General features: G+C 47.7%; 1 protein-coding gene and 1 long non-coding RNA gene across 2 annotated transcripts; one reads left to right on the top strand and one right to left on the bottom strand.

The window, feature by feature from the left end:
- Window positions 1–2,290: 2,290 nt before the first annotated feature.
- On the top strand, window positions 2,291–3,566 carry LOC120109924. Its single transcript, XR_005510737.1, has 2 exons — window positions 2,291–2,798; window positions 2,895–3,566. It is a non-coding gene; the product is annotated as an uncharacterized LOC120109924 (long non-coding RNA).
- Window positions 3,567–5,378: 1,812 nt separating this feature from the next.
- On the bottom strand, window positions 5,379–25,918 carry LOC120110007 (putative serine carboxypeptidase-like 30). The gene is made up of 7 exons (XM_039123968.1): window positions 25,642–25,918; window positions 25,460–25,567; window positions 7,173–7,255; window positions 6,574–6,756; window positions 5,780–5,910; window positions 5,593–5,688; window positions 5,379–5,496 (listed from the first exon to the last, which is right to left on the bottom strand). The coding sequence occupies exons 1-7, from the start codon at window positions 25,916–25,918 to the stop codon at window positions 5,379–5,381; spliced, it is 996 nt and encodes a 331-aa protein (XP_038979896.1).

Here is a 25,918-nt window from a genome sequence, read left to right as displayed (position 1 = left end):
ATCCTCAGCCTGCCAGGTCAGCAACAACCGCCTTACGCCATAAAGAAGGCGGGAAACTCAAAGAGCGCGCGCCTTTCTGAGGGATGGTGGCAATCTCGAAGCATCACTCCCTTCACCCGTTCCCCTTCTGGTTCCAGGCTCGGGAGTGGGGGGCTACTGTTACGGGGGAACTTAGCCACCATGCCCCACGGGACCGGCGCGCGCGCCCAGGAAGACCACGGCTGTCGGATATCTTTCGACAATGACAGGCTATTCCCCAGAGGCACGCCGCGGCCTCCTGCTCCACTACTCCCTGCAACGGCTGTATCCGATGCTGCTCCACGATCTCCTGTATCAGCCGTACAAAACGGAACTCCACTACGCCCTGTCATGGCCGTACCCGGCACTGCTCCACGACGCCCTGTAACGGCCATGTCAGTGGCCACTCCATCGTGCCCCACGATGACAAACCCCCCTGAGAGACCCCCCAGCCAGGTATATATGCGGATGGGGGGAGAAGGGGGGGTAAGCAACATCTCCCAGAGCATTCTCTTATTTGCGATTATCATCCTTCCTCCTCCTCCAATCTCCTCTGACTTGATCGTCGGAGGGCCCCCACTACCCCAGTGGTGGTGCGAGGCTTGTTTGCAGGTCTCCCGGTGGAAGGTGGAGCGCAACCAACACCAACCAAGGCAACTCAGACGGAACCCCGTTCACACCGTCGTGTCAATCGTTCTCGGTTCGGACCACCAGCAACACTATGCATGTCCATTTATGCAACTTCATAAACATGGCTATGCATTATAAAACTTTTGTTATTATCCCATGCTTTGAAAACTATACTCGTCATTATTCATGCTTTGAAATCCGTGCTCGTCATTATTCATGCTTTGAAATTCGTACTCGTCATTATTCATACTTTGAAATTCGTGCTCATCATTATTCATGCTTTGAAATTCGTGCTCATCATTATTCATGCTTTGAAATTCGTGCTCATCATTATTCATGCTTTGAAATCCGTACTCATCATTATTCATACTTTGAAATTCGTGCTCTCAGATGATAGTGCAGCTATGGTCACTATTATTACCCGTGACAGGGCCATAATCTTTACCAACTATTATTCCCCGTTGGCAGGGTCTAAGCCAAGCTACTATAACCCGCTGGCGAGGGCCGTATGCCGAGCTACTGTAACCCGCTGGCGAGGGCCATAATCTTTGCCAACTATTGTTCCCCGTTGGCAGGGTCTAAACCAAGCTACTATAACTCGCTGGCGAGGGCCGTATGCCGAGCTACTGTAACCCGCTGGCGAGGGCCATAATCTTTGCCAACTATTGTTCCCTGTTGGCAGGGTCTAAACCAAGCTACTATAACCCGCTGGCGAGGGCCGTACATAGCGATCTGAGAGTTCTTAAAAACATATCATGCTTTTCATAAATCTTTTCTCATCGGTACATTGGAAAGTGAGTAATGGCATCATGCTGAATAAAATTTATGATCATGCTGAAAACTTTATTTTTCTTTCCATGCATCTTTCTACCTCATCATAATAATGTGTAAATAATATAATAATCATTATGGATGCTATTTATCCAAAATCATGCAATCATTTGCTAACACATGTTGGATCCTAATTTTGTGAAAATATAAATAATCATATACAATTTCATAATCAAATAGTCACAAGTATTTGATAAAACATAAGATTATATCCGGGTTACTTATATTTTCCACAATTCATATACACAATTCCAATTCTATAAATAATACTTTTTCACCATATAAAACGTGATACATGATCCATAATAAGATTAAGACATGTTACTTACCTTAATTTGCTCACCCAAATGCCAATTCTCCAATATCTAGCAAGATCATTAAATTACATGTCACTTGCACATTTAATCTTTATTCATTTATAATCTTAAAGTCATTTACAACCCATCCATAGGGCTCAATTTCATTTTCGGGTCCATAGCCTAATTCAATTTCTGATTCAGGCCCATGACTCAATTTAATTTCTGGTTCTGGTCTGGGTCAGCTTCTGGTTCAGACTTGATTCAACCTCTGACTCAAATCTGATTCAGCTTCTGGCTCAGTTAATTCTGGGTTTAAGAATATTGGGCTCAGACGAGGGCCTAGTCCGGCCTCAGGCCTTTAAAGCCTTGTTCATTTGAAGCCCACCGCCGAAATCAAGCCCAATTCGGCCCACATCCATTTTTTATTTTATTTTCTTTTTCTTTTCTTTTCTTTTCTTTTCTTTTCTTTTCTTCTTTTTCTTTTCTTTTTCTTCTCTTCTCCCTTCCCGAAGCTTCTTCTCCTCCTTTCTTCCTCCCGTCCCAATCTCCTCTCCCTCCTCTTCTCCTCTCTTCCCATGGGGCAGGGGGCAAACTCGGAAGTGCTCGGGAGGAAGCCGAGTCCGAGGTCGGCGGTGCCGGCGGCCGGCCAACATCACCCGCTGCTCGGCCTGTAGCAGCCGACCCCCCCATCCTCTTCATCTTCCCCCTTCTTCTTCTGTTCTCCCCCCTTCTGGGAAACAGGGTCTCCGAAACCAGTCACCCGAGAGAGGGGAGAGCCCCTCGGCCATGCCGCAACCCTCGCCGAGACCAATGGCGGCTGCGGCCGAGCCAACGGTTCTCCGAGTCTGTCGCAGCAGAGGGGGAGGAGAACACCTCCAACGGCGACCATCTTCTCAGCTACCAAATCTAGATGTGCTCGGTTAGGGTTTGGCTAATAAGGAAAGAAGATGATCGGGAGGAGAATAGTCTTCGGCCATCAACGATCGGGGTCAATGTTGGCTCAGAGGCCAAACACTGCAGGTTGTACCTCCCCCTTCCCTCCTCCTCATCTTCTTCCTTCTCTTCTTTACTATTATTTCTTTATTTCTCTTTTGTTTTGATCACTCATCCGAATAGATCGAAATATGAAATGAGAGGGATAGAGTGATCAGAAGACTCACCTAGCTCCGGGAAGGAGCTGTGGGGCTTTTCCGGCGAGCTGCTGCATCTGCTCCGGCGACGCAGTGCGGGGACGAGCTCCCTCCTCCTCCGGCGCCACTGCTCTCGATCCGGCTTCTCACACAGAAGGAGAAGGGAATGAGAGGGGGTGAGAGAAGAGTCCTTGGTTCTTATAGACCTCGGCGGGAGAGAGAGGTGGTGGTGATCGTGGTTGTCAGGCGGTTATAACCGCCTCAACAGTTGCCGATCTCCACCGCCATTCCTTCCAAGTCTCCAGATGGGCCGGGGTTTACAATATCTTTATAGTTACATAATTAATGTGTTTTTATTTGAAAATATTACCTTGTTGAAAAGTATTGGGATTTGTAAGTGATGTTATAGCCAACTTCTCCCCTTCAAGGTTATTTTCCCTCTTGAAGAAGTGTGGCCTGTGGGGAGTTCTACCCTGTTGGTGGATATAATGGTGATGGTTCTTTGCTCATCGGAGATGTACAACTGATTTTCTTTTGAATATTTAACGCCTCCTCGCCAGGACTAAAATCAGATTACTACTAAACTTTAGTATTGTATGACTTATCTATTCATATTCCTCGTTATTGTAGCCAACAAGGATGTGTTTCACTTTGTTCACCTAGTTTATCTTTTCATGTCAATAAATATACAATTCATGGCCACATCCTGCATGAGGCCTTGTAGTGGTCTCCTCCTCCACAGCGAAGCCAAACCCTTGCTTTGAATAGATGGAGGTGAGGTTTTGGAGGACCCGAGAGGTTGTAGGATGAGATGGTGGTCGGTATGGTTGGGGCTGCAGCAAGCAGTCCGCGGCCATACCTGAGCAGTTTCTCAGATTTCAATGCGACATGCCCAGAGAGGTGGCAGTGTCTTCGTGATGGCTTTTTGACTACTTCGGCAAAGGAGCTTCGCTTCTGGAGTGGTGGTGGGTGGGATGGTAAGGATGCCTAGTCTTTCTATAGTCATTACTTTTCAGATACGTCCTTCGATTTCTTATTAAGGTTTCTTAGAAAAATCAAAACTACAATCAGAGTCTGTCGCAGCTAACTAATGGAGACAATATTCTTTGGAAGAGAACTGTTGATCTGGTTCATAATTTATTGGGAAAAAGAAAATCAACAATCAGCAATTTCTCCATCTATCAAGATGCAAGTTGGATTTGAGGGGGTGCTTTGATACAAATAATTTTTTATAGTTGTTGCTCTGTGTCTTTTATGATAGACATAAATTTGCTTGCTTGAGTCTGTCGAGAACATTATGCCGATGTTGCAAGACTTCGTTCTCAATATAAGTTTCCATTTCTGAAGATAGGGTCTTGTTAATGAATGACCTGGGGCATTTGTTAAGAATCAGTTATGATACATGCATGGTAACTAGAAATATTAGATTTGGAATAATTGAACTCAATTTTGTTCTAGAAAATCTGAAAATAGTTTTTTTTTTATCAAGATTTTTCTATTTCATTAAATCTTGGTCTATTAAACATTAAGAGGTGCCAATTGTCTCAAGTGTAAAGTTATTGTGGATTGGTTACTGTACCTGTAATTTGGGTTTATAGTAAGGCACCATTTCATTGCCAGTGATTCAATTGCCTAAAATTAAATTATAATTAGAATTGCAGCCATAGAAATGGGCTTTGTTTGGTTGACTATAATTGAAAACTGCATATGCAATAATAGCTCTCGAAAGAGATACCCTTACCCTGTTATTGAGGTAATAATATTACCTCTTGAGAAATGACGAACTGTTCATATTTTCATTACAATATGATACAATATTATAGGATAAAATGGAGAAGTAAATGAAGATAAAGTGGATGCATGCAAGAATGTTCATGGCTTGAGATTATAATCAATTGTAACATATGATCTAAGATCAGAGGTGTGACTAAATGAGAACTCATTTTGACTGGGGCCTGAAAATAAAAATGCACGAAGTCAAGAAATGCTACATTATTTCTTGACGCAATCACAATTAGTTCAAACAAGTTGTTCACTAAGATAATGACTTTGGATTAGATCAACAATTCTACATTATTTTTTGTTTTTAAATTGTGTCCAGTTTATTCACCATCAAACTACATTCTTGAGCTGAGTAGCTTGCAACGAAGCCATTGATTTTAGACCTTCAGAGAAATGTTTTACTCAACGGGTAGACGACGGAGCTTTGCCAGCAAGAAAGGCAGTGAAGAAAGCCAAGGAACTGCTTGGTTTGAACGTTGGCACATCATGGCCAGCTCCTCTAAATGTTGCAAAAGTTAGCCCCTCGTACTCTTGTAGCCATCCAGCCACCTGGGGACGAAATGTACCAGATTTTTGTTAGCACATCGGTTTACGTAGAATCGAAGTATGTGGTTTCATGCATGCGTGCACCTGTCGGCACTCGTATGCATGAATATGTCAGTGCATCATAAATCAAGTGATGTATGATTCACTGCAGCACCTGTTTCTTATGGTACCATGGCCTCCAGGGACCAACTGTAGGCAATCCTAGGGTGTCCAAACAGTATCTTGTTGACAGCACTGGGACTCTTCCATCTGTGTCACCACTGGACAAGCAAACAAGGATTTCATGGATGTCATGATCATGGAAATATTAACATAGTAAGCTGATGGATCATGGGATGTCAGCTTCGAGATCATACCTATAGACCCATATCCTGAGCCCTCCTGCAATCAGCTTCTTGTATATGGGGAGAACAGAGGGCATCGAGTCCTTCCACTCGTTAAAAATTTGTTTGCTGTGCTCAGTTTAAACATTTCTATAAGCACAATCACCAAAAATAAGAAAAACACACTCACACATAGAAAGAGAGAGAGAGAGAGAGTTACTTGCAGATGCTCCAGTTCCTGATGTTGTGGCCATCACTAGCATGGAGGGCCTTCTGAACATCTGGTCTGTTGTAGAAAGATGTTGTGTAACCATCAAGGCATGGATCGTAGCTACCCATGATCCTCGGTATCTAATCAATCATGTTAATCATAGTCAATCATTGTAGGCGCAGTAAAAAAATCCGATTTTTGGGTTATTATTATGCAGTAAACTCCTGAGATATTTAAAACAATTTTGCTTCTCTCACATTTTATATGGGAAATTCTTGAATTAAAATTGTATAGGATACCTAGTATCATAGCTCATAAAAATTTAAAAATCTCGATAAACATTGAAATGATCAAGCACTTTGCATATATTTCCATAAAATCATTATGATAACTTGGTATTTATTATTGAAATTGATACTGTTTATTTGATCACCATAATGTGTCCGCACTTCATAATGAAGAAGAATTATATATTTTATATGACTAAAAATAATCTTGTTTTGGTAGGTAATTTCAAATAATCATTCTTATTTGGAAATTTTCCCTTCAAAATAATTATCAATATTGCTCAGGCATTAGTCTTTTTTGTGAACTCTCAGAAAAATGTCAGATCCTTGTGGAAAACGGAGTGGTCTGTTGCAATATTTATAGGTAATTGGTGGTGGCAACTAAAACTGCAATCAACAAGTCTCTTACCATCTTGGAGGTGGACTTGAACATGAGTAGTCTTCTTCCACCATTGTTGGAACCTGATGAGTTCTGGATGCAGGTTGGAGTGTATAGACTGTAGATATCAATTTCACCATATTGTTTAAGGACCTCTCGACAGCATCCCGACATTTAGTGTTGTTCCATGGGTCATCACTGTCAAATTTGCAGTTATCTCTGGTGATGTCATGTGTTGCATCCGAGACGATGGCATGGCTCCAAGCATAATCCACCAAACCTTGCCAGTCATGACTATCAGAGGTTTCAGGATTACCCAACTACAAAAAACAGGAACAAGAATAGTGAACTCGAGTTAATGAGATCATGAGACATCCATCCATCAGACTACTTGTGTGTGAAAATTACCGCAGACATAACATACAAGGAGACAATCAAGAAAACCTTACAGCCTTGTTAGTTTCGGTATCCTTGACTATGAGAAACATGCGCCATTGAATCTTATCAGTCAAGCTATGTATGCTTCATAAAAATTTGGTAAGCAAGACATGTCACTGCTCAGTCTTGCAGGACTAATGACAGATGCTTGTTGAACATATGATTAACTTATTTAAGCAGTAAACCGATGTTGTCCACTAATCAACATCCATAGAAGAAATAAAGGAATTTTAATTGCTGTTATGGGCTGAAATCAGACTGGAGATTATAGATAATAAAACACAAGAGGGAGGAATACCAAGAAACCCTTGAGGTCTATAAACAATGAAGGATTCTTGTTCATGTCATAGATGAGCTCAGCCAACTCCGGAACATACTTTCCTGGCAGTGCAGTACCAGAGAATATTAGACTTATGAAGCAACAAATTAAACACCAAAAGAGTCCAGAGCTGAAGCATACCTGCATAGCTCTCTCCTGCCATGTAAAAGGTTCGGTTTCTGTAGGATGGGAACTTTTCGAACCAGTTGTGCAGAAAAGTGTATGTATCATTTGCTAATCAACAATGGTTCCATAGAAATAACAACGAAGCAAGGTAAGAACTCCAAAAAGCTAAAAATGATTATAACTAGGTGAAGTCATATTGACAAATTAAGTGCATCTCTAGCTAGTGAGTACACATGCACACGCTCACCCAACATATACTACTAATAATATTCTCGTAATTATTGACATGTTCTCGAATTACTCATGATTTCTGTACATATTTTTCACTAAAAGCTTACTGATTACAACTTAATGATATTACTCGTTGCTGTTAGTGCTGATTTTGTTTGCAACTGTTTGGTACTCTTAGTTCTCCCTTTTTTTTTTCTTGCACGAGCAAAACATTTAATGTTCATATTACATGTACCTTGTCTTCTTCTACTTTGTTTTTCTAAACTTTAAGTATCCCAATTCCTTCCAGATATTGCTGAAGTTACAACATTAACATCCAAATTCTGAATCTTTCCCCAAACCAAATTGTTGTTATACCAAACTTGTGACTCTAAGGCATGCAAAAGTTACCTAGTTATAGAGACTTCTACCTCATCCATCACATGGATGATGAAGTCTATATAATAGAGCAAATGAAGATGTGATGGGTACGAATTCAAATTACAACTGCACATTTTTAAAATTGGATACGAAGAAAATAAACAAAACTTTGTTTAAATCAACAAATCTTGGCACAGAAAGGAAACTCCCAAGAAATTTGAAACATGCTATATTTTTCTGCAGTTTAACAAAGAACAAAAAATTAAAATTTATCATAGATCACCTGTATTGCTGCATATGCCTAGTAAATTTGTAAACATTAAAGAAATTAACTATGTTAGCGTATTTCCATAATGCTTTCATGATAATTTGTTAAAATTATTAAAATAATATGTATGTTTTATTTAAGAATATATTTATAATGAATAGATCAGACAAATTACACACCCATATTATGTTTTAATTAAAGAGTATATTTTACTCTCTATATTTCTCATGTTTTAATCATTTCTTAAATCTCGAAATAGAGTGGAATATTTTTAGAAAAACCAGTGAGATGTGCGTGCGCTGCACAGGTATGTTGATGCAAAGAAGTAACCTTGTTTGAAGTATTGAAGGTTGGGCTCTTCTGATGCCATATCCTTTGTATATGGGAAGGTTTGGTGGGAGGTGACTGTTATTTTCAAGGACCAAGCATCTTCGGTACTAGACAACAATGGCTACTAGAGGGTGATCACTGCAAAAGAATGGGCTGCTATATTTTTAGAGGTGAAAAATTTTCTATTCCACTTAAGACCTAAGGCTAAACCAGATCGGATACGGATTGGATACCGGCATATCCATATCCATATTTGTTTTATTTGATGAATACATATACGAATATGAATGTTAGTCGGATGCAAAAATTTATATCAATATTTTTCTATATAGATACTGATATAAATCCGATACTAAAAGTATGAATATAAATATGGATATAAGTCAGAAAATTAAAAATTTATGACTATAAAATCAAAGAAATTACTAAGTAAAAGGTAAAACAAGTTAAGGTCATTCATTTTCTTTAAAAGTTCATTAGTGCTACAAAAATTAAATAGAACCACAAACTAATTTGCATGAACATGTTGTCTCGCTGCAATGCTTGTCTCTCGCCTTCAACCTATGACAATCTCCAACATCAGATTATAATTATATAACTCTTCCTTTCAGTGGGCAACTTTTTTTATTTGATGATATTTTGTTGTGAAAAAGGGTGCTAAATGTGCTATACTTCAAATTCCATAAAAGAAGCATGACAAAAATGTAAGTGTTGGGGGGAATAAAGTTTCCCCCCAAATGACATAAATGCCCCTAAGAAGCCGTACAACCTCCGACCCCGGACAGCCGAAGTCAGCGTCCGACCTCGGAACGCTCGGCCACGAGACGACCGACTCCGAAACCTCCGACCTAAGAGAAACCCCAATGTCCGAGGACCGTACTCTAACACCCCTCCGACATTTATTGCGCATGGCCGCTGTAATCTTCCGGCACACTCAACAATAAATGCGGATCTCCGGCTTACTCCACCATTAATGCGGATCTCCGGCTTACTCCATAATAAATGCGGATCTCCGACTTACTCCACAATAAATGCGCATGGCTCCTGACATCTACGGATCCCCAGCTCTCCACGGCAAATCGACCCAGCAGGGTCTAGTCGACTATGATAAGTCTCTGATCTCGGCCATACCGCCGACATCAGTGCAATGATTCGCCTGACCGAGCGCCGACCTGAACAACATGCCAAGCCGTACTACGGCCTCGCCCTGTTACATCACAGGTAAACCGACCCCCGCATATAAAAGGGAGCCTTGGCCTCTCAAGAGGGGATTGGAACATTCATACACCCAAAAATCACTGTCTATCTCCTTCTCCCCACTATTTGCCCCCTCCCTGACTTGAGCGTCGGAGGGCCGGCGCCGGAGAACCCGGCCACCGGTTCGTGTGCAGGCACCCGGACGGAGGACGCCGCCAGCCAACGGATCGCCGCCCCGCTGCGAGGACCTGCTGTTCCTTCTCTCCGACCGCCCCGGATGGAGGACGCCGCCCGCCGACAGACCGCCGCCCCGCCGTGAGGATCAACAGTCGCTCCCTCTCCTCGACCGAAGGTTGCCCCCGGGTCCAATTTCCAGCAACAGTTGGCGCTAGAGGAAGGGACCGAGTAGCAGTCATGAAGTTGAGACCTAAGGGAGCCTTTAACGTCTCCCGGCGTCCCCCGCAAAGTCCTGGACACTCCGTCCAGAATTCTCCAACTCCGGCTGACCCAGCTCCTCAGGTCCAGCCGGAACAGTTCAATGCCCTGGCACAGCAAGTCCAGGCCCTGGCCGCCGCCGTTCAGGGCCTGCGGTGCGTGGAGGCTTTACCGGCACTTCCCCCGCAGGCCCAGGCCCCGCCGGAGTGTCTCCCCAACGGCCCGGTTCTCCCCAGCCAAAATTTGCATGGCTCCTCCAGAGCCAACAATGGAGAACGAGCTTCTCCCCGGAGAGAGTTACCGGGAGAAGGTTTCGACCGGAGACCCCAACTTTCTGAGGCGGAGTCGGCCCCGGATCACCGTGAGCTGGCGCAAACCACAGCGACAATCCCACGGGTGGGGGAGCTCGACCGAAAAGTCGAGTATCTGGAGCGCCAGATTGCGGCACTCCACAGCAAGAAGGCAAGACAGGAAGGGGACTTTGAGTTCACTACCAAGTCCCCCTTCTCCCGCCAGATCGAGGACGAGCCAGTTCCCGCGAGGTTCAAAATGCCTCAGGTGGAGCCCTACAGCGGAATCACCGACCCCCTCGACCACTTGGAGAGTTATCGGGCCCTCATGGCCCTACAAGGGTCCTCGGAGGCCATACTCTGCAAGGCCTTCCCAGTAACCCTCCGAGGGACCGCTCGGCTTTGGTTCTCTGGTCTGAAGCTGAACACGGTGTCCTCTTTTGAGCAGCTCGGCAGGCAGTTCGCCACCAACTTTGCTGCCAGCCGGCGCCAGCGACGGACATCAGACTCCCTCCTAGACATCAAGCAGAAGGAGGGGGAGTCCCTCAAAGAGTACCTGGACCGCTTTACCGCCGCCACATGGGAGGTTCGCGAGCTAGACCAGTCGATAGCCATGTCGGCTCTGAAGACTGGGGTCCGCTCCTACCGATTCCTCTTCTCCATCGAGAAGAGCTTCCCGGCCGACTTCACCGAAATGCTGGCCCGAGCCCGGAAGTACGCCAAGGCCGAGGAGGCAGTCGCCTCCAGGCGGGGGGCAATCGAGCCCACCTCGAAGAAGCGGAAGAAGCGCCGCGAGGAGCGCGGTCGACAAAGGAGCCGGTCTCCCCGCCGAGAGAAGAATCTCTCCAGACTGAGGAGCCCGCCCCGTCAGCAGGGGCGACCTCAGCAGAGGACACCTCCTCGTCCGAGGTCTCCACCGCGGCCCCGGACGTACCAGGCGAGGTACGAGAACTATACACCCGTCAATGCTCCTCGGGCCGAGATCCTGATGGAAATTGAGGGTCGGGACTTCTTCCGACCCCCGCCTCCTATGCGAGACACGGGATTTTCCTGAAATTCCAGGAAGTACTGCCGCTTCCACCGAGATCGCGGGCACGACACGGAGGACTGCTTCCAACTCCGGGACGAGATAGAAGCGCTCATCAGACGGGGAGTACTCAACCGGTTCGTGAGGAACCGACATGAGGAAAGGAGGCCGGCGGAGAATGTCGCACCAACCGAAAATCCTGGCGGCAACAGGCCTATCGCCGGCACCATCAACATGATTGGGCGGACCTCGGCAGGAACAGCCGCCCAGGGAGCACCCCCGAAGCGCCCACGCACTGATGAAGTCATCTCGTTCTCGGACGAGGACTTAGAAGGGGTCGAGACCCCTCACGATGACGCTGTGGTCATCTCAATGATTGTAAATAGGTTTGATGTAAAGCGTGTCCTAGTTGACAATGGAAGCTCAGCCAACATTTTGTACTACCATGCCTACCAAAAAATGGGGTTGACAGAAGGACACCTCCGGAGAATCAATGCCCCGCTGGTCGGGTTTACCGGAGATGCGGTCCCGGTTGAAGGTGAGGCTAGCTTCCTTGTCACAGTTGGCCTCGCCCCCCGGGAGAGCACTGTGAGGATGGACTTCCTGGTGGTCCATCTGCCCTCGGTCTACAACGCCATCCTTGGGCGCCCAGGGTTAAACGCCCTTCGAGCCGTGGTTTCAACTCGCCATTTGCTCATGCGGTTTCCCACCGGCCAAGGAGTGGGCGAGGTCCGCGGAGACCAACTGGTCGCCAAGCAATGCTACATGGCGGCCCACACAGTAAAGCAACCAGCCGAGGCACCAGACCGCCCGATGGGCCCTTCACTGCCCATAGAAACCCTCGATGCGAGGGACACTCTCTGGAAGAAGCAAGTAGAGCCCGGTGAGCTCCTCATTCAAATCCCACTACAAGAAAATTTTCCCGAGCTAACCGTGCAGGTTGGCTCCGGCCTCGGCGCCCTTGAGAGGAATCGCCTCGTCAGCTTCCTGCGGGACAACGCTGACGTCTTTGCCTGGTCGCCCGCGGACGTGCCAGGAATTGACCCCGAGGTCATGGTCCACCGACTCCAGGTGAGGCCAACCAGCAGGCCTGTAAAGCAGAAGAAAAGAGGCTCCGCCCCTGAGCGACAACGAGCTGCGGCCGAGGAGGTGGACAAACTCCTCGGAGCCGGCTTCATCCGGGAGGTCTCCTACCCGGATTGGCTCGCCAACGTAGTCCTCGTAAAGAAGGCCAACGGAAAATGGCGTATGTGCGTGGACTACACCGACCTGAACAAGGCCTGCCCAAAAGACAGCTTTCCTCTCCCGAGCATCGACCAGCTCGTCGACTCCACTTCAGGACACCAACTGCTAACTTTTATGGACGCCTTTTCAGGATACAACCAAATCCGAATGGCGCCAGAAGACGAGGAGAAGACGGCCTTCATCACCGACAAGGGCACCTACTGCTACAAGGTGATGCCCTTTGGCCTGAAAAATGCTGGGGCCACCTATCAGAGACTGGTCAGCCAAATCTTTAAAGACCAGATCGGCCGGAACATGGAAGTCTATGTGAACGACATGCTGGTAAAGAGCCAAGCGGCGGAACACCACATAGCCGATCTCAACGAGACATTCGCCAAGCTCAGAAAATACCAAATGAAACTCAATCCGGCGAAGTGCGCGTTCGGGGTCACCTCGGGCAAGTTCCTGGGTTTCATAGTGACCCAACGCGGAATTGAGAAAATCCGGGCACTGCAAGAGATGTCGCCTCCAAAGACAGTTAAGGAGGTGCAGCGGCTCGCGGGGCGGGTAGCCGCCCTGGGAAGGTTTGTTTCTCGATCAGCCGAGCGTTGCCTCCCCTTCTTCAAGAGCCTCAAACGGCCGAAAGACTTCCGGTGGACAGAAGAATGCCAGCAAGCCTTTGAAGAGCTTCGGCGCCTTCTGGCCTCTCCCCCGCTGCTCACCAAGCCCCAGAAGGGCGAAATTCTTTACTTATATCTGGCCGTCTCCCCAGCTGCAGTAAGCTCGGTACTCGTCCGGGAAGAAGACAAGCTCCAAAAGCCGGTCTATTATACCAGCCGGGTTCTCAGGGATGCTGAGACCCGATATTCTAAACTTGAGAAGACCATCTTCGCTCTCATCATCTCGGCTCGGAGACTCAGGCCTTACTTCCAAGCCCACACGATAGCTATATTAACCGACCAGCCTATGAAGCAGATATTGCAGAGGTCGGATCGTGCGGGGAGGATCGCCAAATGGGCGGTCGAGCTCGGAAAATTCGACCTAGAATATCGGCCCAGGCCGGCTATCAAAGCTCAGATACTCGCCGACTTCATCGTGGAGTGCACCCTTCCGGACGACCTCGAGCCGCCATCTGAGTCCGTGGAGGAGACCCCGAAGCAGCAATGGGTCCTGCACTCGGATGGGTCTTCGACCCCGGGGGGCAGCGGGGCCGGACTTATCCTCACCAGTCCAGATGGAGTGGTGGCCGAGCAAGCTCTGCGCCTCGAGTTTCCGGCCTCGAACAATGAGGCCGAGTATGAGGCTCTCATCGCCGGGCTCAAGCTGGCGAAAGAACTAAAAGTGGGAGACCTGACGGCCTTCAGCGACTCCCAGCTGGTGGTGAACCAGGTCCAAGGAGATTTTGAAGCTAAAGAGCCATCCATGCAAAAGTATCTCCAAAAGGTGCGGGAACTCACATCTGCCCTGAATTCTTTCAATATTCAGTATATTCCCAGAGCGGAAAATCTCAGGGCAGACCAGCTATCCAAACTGGCCACCTCCCGCATGAGCGAGCTTCCCAAGGGAAAAGCGCTCGAGTATCTTCGGGTCCCCAGCACGGAGGAACCCGAGCCCACTATGTGCGTCGACTCCGAGCCAAGCTGGATCGACGGGCTCGTCTGCTATCTTCAGGACGGAACTCTACCTCATGACGAGACGGAGGCTCGCCGAATCAAGCGCCAGGCTCCCCGGTATGTCTTGTACGAGAATAAACTCTATCGACGATCATTTACTTCTCCCCTTCTCAGATGCCTCCGCCCCTCCGAGGCGGACTACGCCCTCCGAGAGGTCCATGAAGGGATCTGCGGAAATCACCTGGGGGGTCGAGCCTTGGCCCATAAGATCCTGCGGCAGGGATACTACTGGCCCACACTCCAGAAGGACGCAACAGATTTCGTCCGCAAGTGCGATCGGTGCCAACGAAACGCCAATATCCAGCGCCGACCTTCAGCTCTGCTGACCTCCATCATCGCCCCCTGGCCGTTTGCCCAATGGGGGATCGACATCCTGGGGCCCTTTCCCCTGGCCACCGGACAGAGAAAGTTCCTGGTCGTCTCCATCGACTACTTCACCAAATGGGTCGAGGCCGAACCTGTTGCCCGGATCACCGAGCAAAAGATGCGGGACTTCGTGTGGAAGTCTATAATCTGCCGATTCGGACTACCCCGTATCCTTATATCTGACAATGGTCGACAATTTGACAATGTTCATTTCAGGGAGTTTTGCTCTGAGCTCGGCATTGATCATCGCTTCACCTCGGTTGCCCATCCCCAGACAAACGGGAAAACTGAGGTAACTAACCGAACTATTTTGCAGGGACTCAAAGCTAGGCTTGATCGGTCCAAAGGACAGTGGGTCGAGGACTTGTACAATGTCCTTTGGGCGTACCGGACCACGTTCCGACTGCCCACGGGAGAGACCCCCTTCAACCTAGCATACGGCTCTGAGGCCGTCATCCCATTGGAGATCAGCTTGCCTTCTCCGAGGGTGGAGCATTACGACCCCGATACCAATTCCTCCCAGCTCAGGAGCAAGTTGAACCTCGTCGAAGAGACAAGAGAGGTCGCCCGGGTGCGCATGGCGAGATATCAACAGCGAACGGCCCAATACTACAACTCCAGAGTTAAGCCCAAGCTCTTCAAAGTAGGGGACCTCGTCCTCAGGAAAGCCGAGGCTTCTCAATCGACCGAGCTAGGAAAGCTCGCCCCAAACTGGGAAGGACCGTATCAAATCGCCCGGGTACAACGGCCAGGGGCGTACAAATTAAAGTCCCTGGAAGGGACTCTGATCCCACGAAGCTGGAACTCCGAGAATTTACGAATGTACTACCAGTGAAACCCCAAGGGGTTCAAGATAATCAGGATAATGGACTCAGCTCCTTTTTCTGCAAATATTTCTCTCATTTTGATGACTGTAATCCTCTTCTAATATTGGGTCGTCTGTGATCCTCAGATTCCCCGGCCAAAATCGGGATGCCTCGAGGCTCGACCGTAGAGTCCCAAACTCCCTCGACCTCGGGAAGAATCACAGGACGGTGAAACGTCGACTGGAGCAAGATTCCTCGACGAAGGTCGAGATGCCCCGAGTGTCGACAGTGCGTGCCCAGACCCCTCGACACTTCGGGAAGACGGGGTAGTACCTTCGCAGTCCCCCGTGGCGCTCAACACCAACAACGGAGTAGTACCTTCGCGGCCCCCCGTAGCGCCTCCCCGACTAAGGTCGGGATGCCCCGAGGGTCGACCGTAGAGAACCAGACTCCCTCGACCTCGGGAAGGCGCCGTGAGGGGTGGAAAGGGTGGCTCCACCCGGGGCGCCACAAAGTGGACCCCCGGGAGCGGTCGACGATCCCCGATCCCCGAAGCGAGCGATCTCTCGACTAAGGTCGGGATGCCCCGAGGGTCGACCGTAGAGAACCAGACTCCCTCGACCTCGGGAAGCGTCGTCGGTCGGTAGAGCGTGCCCAGACCAGCCGACCTGACGAACGATCCCTCGACTAAGGTCGGGATGCCCCGAGGGTCGACCGTAGAGAACCAGACTCCCTCGACCTCGGGAAGGCGCCGTGAGGGGTGGAAAGGGTGGCTCCACCCGGGGCGCCACAAAGTGGACCCCCGGGAGCGGTCGACGATCCCCGATCCCTGAAGCGAGCGATCCCTCGACTAAGGTCGGGATGCCCCGAGGGTCGACCGTAGAGAACCAGACTCCCTCGACCTCGGGAAGCGTCGCCGGTCGGTAGAGCGTGCCCAGACCAGCCGACCTGACGAACGATCCCTCGACTAAGGTCGGGATGCCCCGAGGGTCGACCGTAGAGAACCAGACTCCCTCGACCTCGGAAAGGCACCGTGAGGGGTGGAAAGGGTGGCTCCACCCGGGGCGCCGCAAAGTGGACCCCCGGGAGCGGTCGACGATCCCCGATCCCCGAAGCGAACGATCCCTCGACTAAGGTCGGGATGCCCCGAGGGTCGACCGTAGAGAACCAGACTCCCTCGACCTCGGGAGGTATCACAGGTCAGCAAAGCGTCCACGAATCCGCCGACCTGACGTGAGATCCCTCGACCAAGGTTGAGGCGCTCCGAGGTCCGACCATAGGGTCTTAAGCCCCCTCGATCTCAAAAAGGGCTACAAATCAACAGAGCCTCCCCAGATCCTCTCAACTCCGGCAGGAGTCGTCGGGTCCATGGGAAGCCCGAGCCCCTTTTACAAGTCAAAAATGACTCCGGAGGTCGACGAGGAAGGGAAGCGACCTACTCCACCATGCGAAGCATGACCCCGAGAATGCAAGAGGTACACCCAACTAGACGCCTTCCTTGTCAAATTTTATCTACATATTGCCGAGCGGGATCTCGTCCAATGTTGGAGTCTTATTTTGCCCCAAAGCCGGGCTTCTTCGTTGGGTCGGCTTAAGACCGACCTCCCAACTTCATTATGCCTGCTCTGTTCGTCAAGTCTCCGCAATCCGTACTAAGGCTTCATAAAGTAGGGCCCAACTCGGCTCTTCTAAGTAAACTCCGACGTCCAGCTGAGAAAGTGGTCCCGGCCACGAATGTACCAGCCAAGCACAGGTACCAAGACAATCTTTGGGAATCCCAGCCTTGTTCACCGAAATCTCGGCAAGATCCGAGAACGATAACTATGAAAACCTTCGGCAATAACTTGTTTATTAGCCCGCGCTCCCTATGAGAGGTTCGGAGTTGAGTTCGGAAACCCGACTAAACTCTCCGAATAGCGGCACGAATAGACCTATTCCGGTCCCACTTGAAGTGGCTAAGGCCCGACCTCGGTGCCTTAAGATTTTCCTAAAGGCCAAACATGGCAACTCCCACGACTCTAAGATCCGAGTTATAGGACTTAGAGAAATTTTCTAGAAACCTAAGCTCGGAGCTCCCTTTGGTCGAGACGATTGGAATCTGAGAAGGCTAAGATATAGCCAGGGAAAAGGGCAGCTTCGTTAAGCAGCCCATAGATTAAAATACGAAGTTAGAGGTCGTCGAGGCGGTTAGCTAAGGTTCTAGCCTCATCCACGACAACAGAGGAAAAGATGAACACAGAATGACAAAAACATTTCTTCATTAACAAAGGGCCGGAAGGCCAATTACAAAATTGGAAGTCGGCCACTCAAGGGCCGGCCCCGGATACAATGAAAAAGAAAAGAAAAATATGCTAAGTCCTAAGCGGCGGGAGCCACATCCGGGGGGTCATCCGGCACATTGATGACCTCATGATCTTCCTCCGAAACAGGCTCGGGGCCGGGAGCAGGAGCTTCGGGCGCCGCCTCCGGGACAGCGTCGATCTCGGCCGCCGGAGCCGCCTCCATGACACCGTCCGCCTCGGCTACCCCCGTCGAAGGCTCGGCGGGGTCCTGCTCGTATATTCCCGCCTCGGACGTCAGGATGGCAGAAAGGGCTTGCACGTCGGACCCCCAGCCCCGGTCCTCCCTCGGACGGACCGTCGAGAAGTCGTACTGAGGGCAGTACCGGCGCACCTGCTCCCGGAAGTTCTCGAAGCCTCGAAGGAAACCGTCGACCGTCTCCTCCTCCAACATGTCGCGGAACTCTTGCGACTCTTTGAAGAGTTCCACAGCATGCTCGGCCCGTTCGAGGGCCCTCCTCTCCCGGGCCTCAAGTTGCCCGAGTCGGAGGTGGAAGACCCCCTCCTCATATTCGAGGGCCGCGACCCTGGCCTGGACCTCCCCTAAGCGTGCCTCCGTGCCGCGCATGGTTGCCCTGGTCAGGGCATGAGCCGCCTTCTCCTCCTCGAGCGCCCCCACCATGGCAAGGCGCTCAGCCTCGGTGGCTGTCCACCGAGCCTCGGCCGCGGCCAACGCCGCCTCCAGCTCGGCGACTCTTTTCTTGGCCGACTCCAGTTGCTGGCCAAGCTGTTGAACTTCTTCCCGATACCCATGGGCGATGAACGCCATGGTGTCGAGCTCGAGAATATGCTGAAAAGAAAGAAACGAGGGTATTGTGAGTTGAAAAGCACATATGTACGCTAAAAACTCGGGGAAATTAAGAAGGAAGCTTACCCGGGCGGTGTTGCAGTAAGCACTGCCGACGACCTCCTCCAGCGAAATACCCCGGAACACGGCCCGGTCCGCTGGAAGCACCGCACGCCGCAACATGGAGCGTGCAACCTCGGCATCTTGAAAGGCCGAGCGCCCCTCGGGAATAGAAGAATCCGGCTCGACCGACTCTTCTCGGAAAGCCTGGGAAGAGCTCGGCACGATCGAACCCGAGGTCCCGGAGCTGCTCGCCTCGGTGCCTCGGGTAAGCCCGGGTCCTGGCTGCTGCGGCCGGACCACGGACGGCTCCCCCCGCTGGGCAAGGGGGGTAGGGCAAGGAGGGGCCGACGGGCCCGCATCACCAACAACCCGCTCCCGCCTCGGGTCGGCTGCAAGGGCCCCCGCCTCGGGGCCACTCGTCCCGGCCGACGAAGAAGCGCCGTCCGTCCTCGCCCTCTTCCGAGGCTGGGGCGCAGCACCCCCGGCCTCGGCCTCTCGCCTCCTCAGGCGAGAGAAAAGTGATGTGTTGCTGGTCGGCATGCGTGGAATATCTGAAATCAAGAATTTTGTTAAGAGTCAGACCAGTGACCGTAAAGACGAAGAGCAAGAAATAAATAAATAGAATAATGCAACCGCCCTTACCCTCGGGGCGCGCCGAGCTCAGACCCACGCTCGCCAGGGCGTCCTCCCGCAGGAGCTCGGTCAGGTCGTTGCCCCTCCCGAGGGCTCGCAAAGAGTCCAGGGTCCTCAGCTCCCTCCCTGTGGGCTCGGAGAGTTTGTTGAGGGCCTTCAGCCGAGGGTGTCCCCACCTTGGCTCGAACCCCCAAGGCGCCGCAGACGCCAGAAAGAAAAACTTCCTCTTCCACTCGTGAATCGAGGAAGGGGCGCCCCGGAAGAGTGACATACCGCCCCGAAAGGCGAAATATAACCACCCTACGTCCGCCGGATTTTTCTTTAACAGAAAACACCGGCGAAAAAGGCCTACCGAAATCGGGATCCCGTGCCCGAGGCACAGGGATAAAAACCCGATTATGGTCCTCCATGAGTTCGGAGCCAACTGCGCCGGGACGAGCTGGTACTCGGCCAGCAAGTTGCTCACGAACTCATGGGTGGGAAAACGCAGGCCCGCCCAAAGTGTCTCGCGGTAAACCGCGATCCGACCTGGGGGCGGCTGCGTCACCCTGTCTTCCGGCCCTGCGGTTTCAAGGCAAAACCCGGGCTGGAAGAAGAAACGGGAGCGGATTAACTCCAGCTCCTCTTCCGACAGACTTGACCCAACCTCTTCGGGACCGGAACCCATTCTCACGGAAGAGTGGAGCAAAAGTTAAAAGTAGAAAATGGAAGTTGACGAGGAGGAGAAAAGAGGAAACCCTAGTGAAAACAGGAAGAAAACCTACTGGACATTGCCGGAAATCGCTCCGGGCACCACCAGCAAGATTCAGCTGAGGGAGGAAGCAGGGGGGAAAGACGACGAAAATAAGAGGCGGCCAAACAAGACCTTTAGGGCAGACTCGTGGGGTTTATATAGACCCCCCTGACGGCTCAGATCGACGGGGTCGGTTCCCATCCCCCCGACCGGGTTGCGCCGCGTGTCGACCTCGGAAGCCGAGGCACCGTATTCACTCCGGTTTGATAAATCGGATACGAAATCGAAGCGTTGTCCCATCGGATCTCGGGGCCTCATCATGGATCCACAGAATCAAATCGTCTTGAGGAACGAGCGGACGTAACCCCCGCTCCCCTCGTTTAATAAGATCTGGGACACGTGGAGCCCCGATGAGGCCTCCACTTCTTCGGAATTATGATCCAGTAACATGAAATCGAAAGCGTCCGACCTCGGGTCGCGCCGCGTGTCCGTTTCAAACCCCGTAACGGCACACTCATTAATGAGCCAGAAACGTCGATTACGGAATCGAGACACCGCCTCGACGAGCTCGAGGTCCCCCATCATTAATCCGCCGTAAAATGATCCTGGCGATTCAAGAAGCATGATGATACGAGCTCCATCATTAGCTCACCGAATAAAGCAGCCTCGAGACGCCAAAGGGCGCATATCTCACCATGAAAGCTCCGGAAAGCACAAGGGGGCGGGCGAGACCTTCCCCCCAACCTTAGTGACAGACTTTACTTCCCACGTCCGAGCCCCACAAGCCGCTCGAACTCGGAAGTCGGGGGGTAGTGTTGGGGGGAATAAAGTTTCCCCCCAAATGACATAAATGCCCCTAAGAAGCCGTACAACCTCCGACCCCGGACAGCCGAAGTCAGCGTCCGACCTCGGAACGCTCGGCCACGAGACGACCGACCCCGAAACCTCCGACCTAAGAGAAACCCCGATGTCCGAGGACCGTACTCTAACACCCCTCCGGCATTTATTGCGCATGGCCGCTGTAATCTTCCGGCACACTCAACAATAAATGCGGATCTCCGGCTTACTCCACCATTAATGCGGATCTCCGGCTTACTCCATAATAAATGCGGATCTCCGACTTACTCCACAATAAATGCGCATGGCTCCTGACATCTACGGATCCCCAGCTCTCCACGGCAAATCGACCCAGCAGGGTCTAGTCGACTATGATAAGTCTCTGATCTCGGCCATACCGCCGACATCAGTGCAATGATTCGCCTGACCGAGCGCCGACCTGAACAACATGCCAAGCCGTACTACGGCCTCGCCTTGTTACATCACAGGTAAACCGACCCCCGCATATAAAAGGGAGCCTTGGCCTCTCAAGAGGGGATTGGAACATTCATACACCCAAAAATCACTGTCTATCTCCTTCTCCCCACTATTTGCCCCCTCCCTGACTTGAGCGTCGGAGGGCCGGCGCCGGAGAACCCGGCCACCGGTTCGTGTGCAGGCACCCGGACGGAGGACGCCGCCAGCCAACGGATCGCCGCCCCGCTGCGAGGACCTGCTGTTCCTTCTCTCCGACCGCCCCGGACGGAGGACGCCGCCCGCCGACAGACCGCCGCCCCGCCGTGAGAGTCAACAGTCGCTCCCTCTCCTCGACCGAAGGTTGCCCCCGGGTCCAATTTCCAGCAACAGTAAGTAATATGTAAATCAAACTAAAAAACTCAGGCAAACATGAATAGTGGTATTAATTCTTAGATGCTTGTGGTATAAGAAGAGCGTAAGTAGGTATTTCAATAAGCATAGTTCACATAGTTCACCTGTAAAGGAATCTCCAAGAATCTCATAGTCGCTGGTTGTGTTTGAGTAGGAAAAGCCTACACCTACTGGAGACTCAAGGAACAGTAAGTTGGCCTCAACAAAATTAGTTAACAATTATTGGCGCATTTATTTTGGTTAACCAAAGACAGTTTATGTGTATTGAATTGTTACTGCTCTTGGTTATGTTAATGTGAATGACTGTTATGCAGGTAAAGTACATATTCTGGTATATTTTATATCCTTACATTCTTTTTATCCATTTTTATGAATGTAGATGCTTATTTTGGTGGTATAAGATTACATGGTGTTAGTAATTTTGTTAAAAAGCGGTTTGGATTAGTTAATTACATAATTTAAAGTAATCAAATCTAGTTTATATATTGATGTTTTAAATGAAGTCCTATGTGAAGTTCTTAGAATCATTGAAGAATTAAGTTGGCTTACCACTTTTTTTATAACAACGAAGGAAACTAGGAATTATATGATATGTTGGTCATTCAAATTAAGGATGACAAAAACACACTTATCTTCTGCTACTTATGGGATGCAAACAGCAAGTGGTGGTCCTAAAATATTTTTATTGGATTGCTGGCCAAGAATTAAAATTATTAGATCTATGTTATTGAGCAACCACAAATGTTTTGTACCTTCATGCATTGCAAAGAGCTAAACATTGCATAGCTAACGGAACAGTGGAGGCTACACCAAAAATAGTCTATAGCGATGGAATTTTAGTAATGTTCGGCAAAATGTGTTTCTATGAAAGTTTTCTTGTAATAGATTTTAAAAAAATATAATAAAAGATATATAATATTGTAGCAGCTTGTCAGAAGTGTTACTGAAAAGTTATTATATAATGATGGTATATATACCATAAAATCGCCACATATTCTATAGTAACAGTTATAAATTTTTTTTTAAAAGACCTATATAATATTATAATGGCTATTTATAGATATTGCAATATTTTTTTATGTTGTGATATTATCTTGTAAGGATAATTTTTTTCTAGTTAAATAAAACTTAATTAGCATTATATACAATTTTGTTGCATGATATTGACTATTTATTGATGAAATAAATTTTGCTCCCCATACATCATTGTATAACTAATAGTTTTGATTGCTAATTTTCTATAATTTATTTTTTATGATAAATTAGTATCATTGCAAACTAATTTGGATTCTTTGTGATGATAGTATTTCATCACTAAATATATTACATTTGCCTAATGATGTTTAGAAGTAATGAGGTTTTAAATACATATATTGATCAACTATTATATGTTCTATTTGTACTTAACAAATTTTAGCAGGTTAAATATGCTATTTTCAACTTCATTTGGCCAAACCTACTACCTGAATGGGTTACATGATCAGTCAAGTTGGATAAATAGTTGGAGAAATGTAGGTTTGCTTTAGCTTGGGATTTTTAATCTATTTTATAATAATTTTACAAACATTCATAACTATTAATTTAGTAAAGATGTGTTATAAATAATTTATTAATATAGAGGGTGCATAACGTACCTACTTTTAAGATAGGTAATCTTTAATGCTTATTGAATATTAGAAGCATAGTAAATTTAAAGAAATTGATTATGTATTATATTTTCACCTAAATTTTTTTATGGGTTAAATATATTATTGTCAACTTGATTTGACCAGAACCATTTAATGGACAAATTACATGAGTCGAGTCAGTTTAATAAATAGACAAAAATAGTTCTCGGTATAAAATTCACTATCAATATTGCAGATGACACACCATAACTAGGTACTGATCCAATATATAATTATTAAAAACTTGCATGGAGACCGATCTAACCAAGGATTTAGATTAAAATATGTAAAAAATTAAAACTACTTAGATAAAATATGTAATATAATGTATTAAAAATATTCTATATTAAATACCATTACTTTTTAATTATAACATGGATAAAAAGAAGCATATGCATTATCTATTTTTAAAGGACTTTAGAAAAAAATTAAATGATTATATAAATATATCGAAATTATTAGTATTTTTAAATATTTTAAATAAAAATATTTTCAAGATATTATAAAGAAGAAAATAGAGTTATTTATTTTACCAAAAGGAAGAGGATTGAATTTTTACAAGAACAATTAATTATTAACAAATAAAATACCATAATATAATTGGAATAAGTTTATTTTATAATTTAAACAAGTTTTGAATAAGTATAATAAACTATAACTTCATACTAGAAGTTTATGTTGTTGGCTACTATAAACTTTTTTAATGGTAGTCAATACAAATAGATCTTAACCAAGGTGAGTGGAAGACTATTGTGAAAACTAGATAATTAAGCTAGCTAGAGCAGCAAAGATCCTTTGGATTTCTTTTTGTAAAATCATCCTGAATGAGTTTCAACACACTAATTATTATATTCTTTTTCTATACATAAAATGGAGAACTACTAAATATTAAATTCAAGACATAAATGTTTAGTTTTTAAACCATATTTTGGCCAATAGACCTTCGGATATATCGTTGAATTGATGTAGTCCTCCTCTTGTATCTAGAAAGAGCAAATCTTGGCTCATTGATCTCCAAGACCAAATCTCAGATAATGTCTCTTTATCACCAAGAATCAGCTTTCTTCTCGTTAGAACAAAATTATTATATATGCATACTATTATATATGCATGCATGCATATGTGTATATATGTACGCCATTTTATTTCTAGCAATACCTGTGTTTCAAGAGAATGGATTGAACTTGAGCTTACTCCCATCTTTTTCAACAAAAAAGGAAGAAAACGGGGCTTGAAAGGCTCTTTCTTCGCGTGAAACTGTGATATTGGATGGAGGTAGGAGAGGTGGGGCTGGATTCGTCATCAGAGGTCCGAGTTCTGGTGCGGTGGCAGCGGGTGGCTGTTAGATTTTCGACATTTCGGTTTCTGGGGCAGAGATGCGGGTGGCTTGGATGGGTATGAGTTACACACGGCGAGTACTTCAGGCGAGTTCAATCCTACTGGAGAGAGATTCGGCCACAGTGATCAGCTGGGTCTGAAAGGGCTTGAGCAGTTATGGAGTAGTTCATCCCCTGCTCCATGACATTTAGGAGATGGCGAGGGAAGGTGTCACATTCCAGGCTATGCATGTATATCGTGAGGCCAATGGGGCGGCCAATTGGGTGGCGGCATATGTTGCAAGCCACTTAGGAGGTATCCTATGGACTGGAGAGAGAAAGATGCCCGGAGCACTTCAGGACGTTTTGTTTTCTGATTCTATTAGGTGTATTCGTACCCGTGATGTATGAAATGTCCGTTTTAGCTATAAAAAAATGAAAATGAGAGGACCCTCTCTTTCCCTCTTGGTGAGGCCCTTTTTAGGCTTCACCTAAAGAAACATTGGTCTCTATTCAAGAAGGTTTTGATAACCGGTTGAGTTTTTTCAACACGCAAATCATTCAAGTTGATAACGGCCGTTCATTAAGTTCTTCAACGGGCAAATTTCAGTTTAAATTTCAAAAAACCTCTTACATATATGTATATATATGTATGTTATATATACGTATGTCATTTTATTTCAAGCAGTACCTTTGTTCCAAGAGAATGGATTGAACTTGAGCTTACTCCCATCTTTTTCAACCAGGAAAGGACCAATCTCCTGCGCTGCACCATAGCCAACGGAGGAACACCTGGGACCTACACCAAAATTTAAACAGCTCAGTAGGATGGTTGTAATCCCCATCATATCACGAACAAGCAAGGATCCTTACCTCCATTGAGCCACAAGACTAGAGGCTTCTCATCAGCATGAGATGCAGCCTCGAAGAACCAATAGAAGAGGGCCCTCCCATTCTTCTTGTTCACCGTCACGTATCCGGCGTAATGCCGGAACTGGACTACTGGTTGGCCAGGCAAATCGGTGACAAGGTCTCCATTCTCAACGAACCTATTTCCTAGACCACCACAAGATACTGGGTGTAGTTCATGAACAAGAAGAAAGGCTGAAGCAGCCCATATGAAGAGACCCAAACCCTTAAACAATCTCAT

The sequence above is a fragment of the Phoenix dactylifera genome, chromosome 2, assembly GCF_009389715.1.
Source record: "Phoenix dactylifera cultivar Barhee BC4 chromosome 2, palm_55x_up_171113_PBpolish2nd_filt_p, whole genome shotgun sequence".
NCBI lineage: Eukaryota > Viridiplantae > Streptophyta > Magnoliopsida > Arecales > Arecaceae > Phoenix > Phoenix dactylifera.
Note: the sequence above shows the minus strand (reverse complement) of the source record. Positions and strands in the feature narration are given on the sequence as shown.

Coding starts and splice junctions, on each gene's coding strand:
- LOC120110007 (XM_039123968.1), bottom strand. CDS start 25,918: ATGAGATTGTTTAAGGGTTTGGGTCTCTTCATATGGGCTGCTTCAGCC. Junction 7,256..25,459: donor TCCATTCTCTTGGAACAAAG/GTACTGCTTGAA, acceptor CTGCACTGCCAG/GAAAGTATGTTCCGGAGTTG. Junction 5,911..6,573: donor AGAGGTCCTTAAACAATATG/GTGAAATTGATA, acceptor ATGATTGATTAG/ATACCGAGGATCATGGGTAG.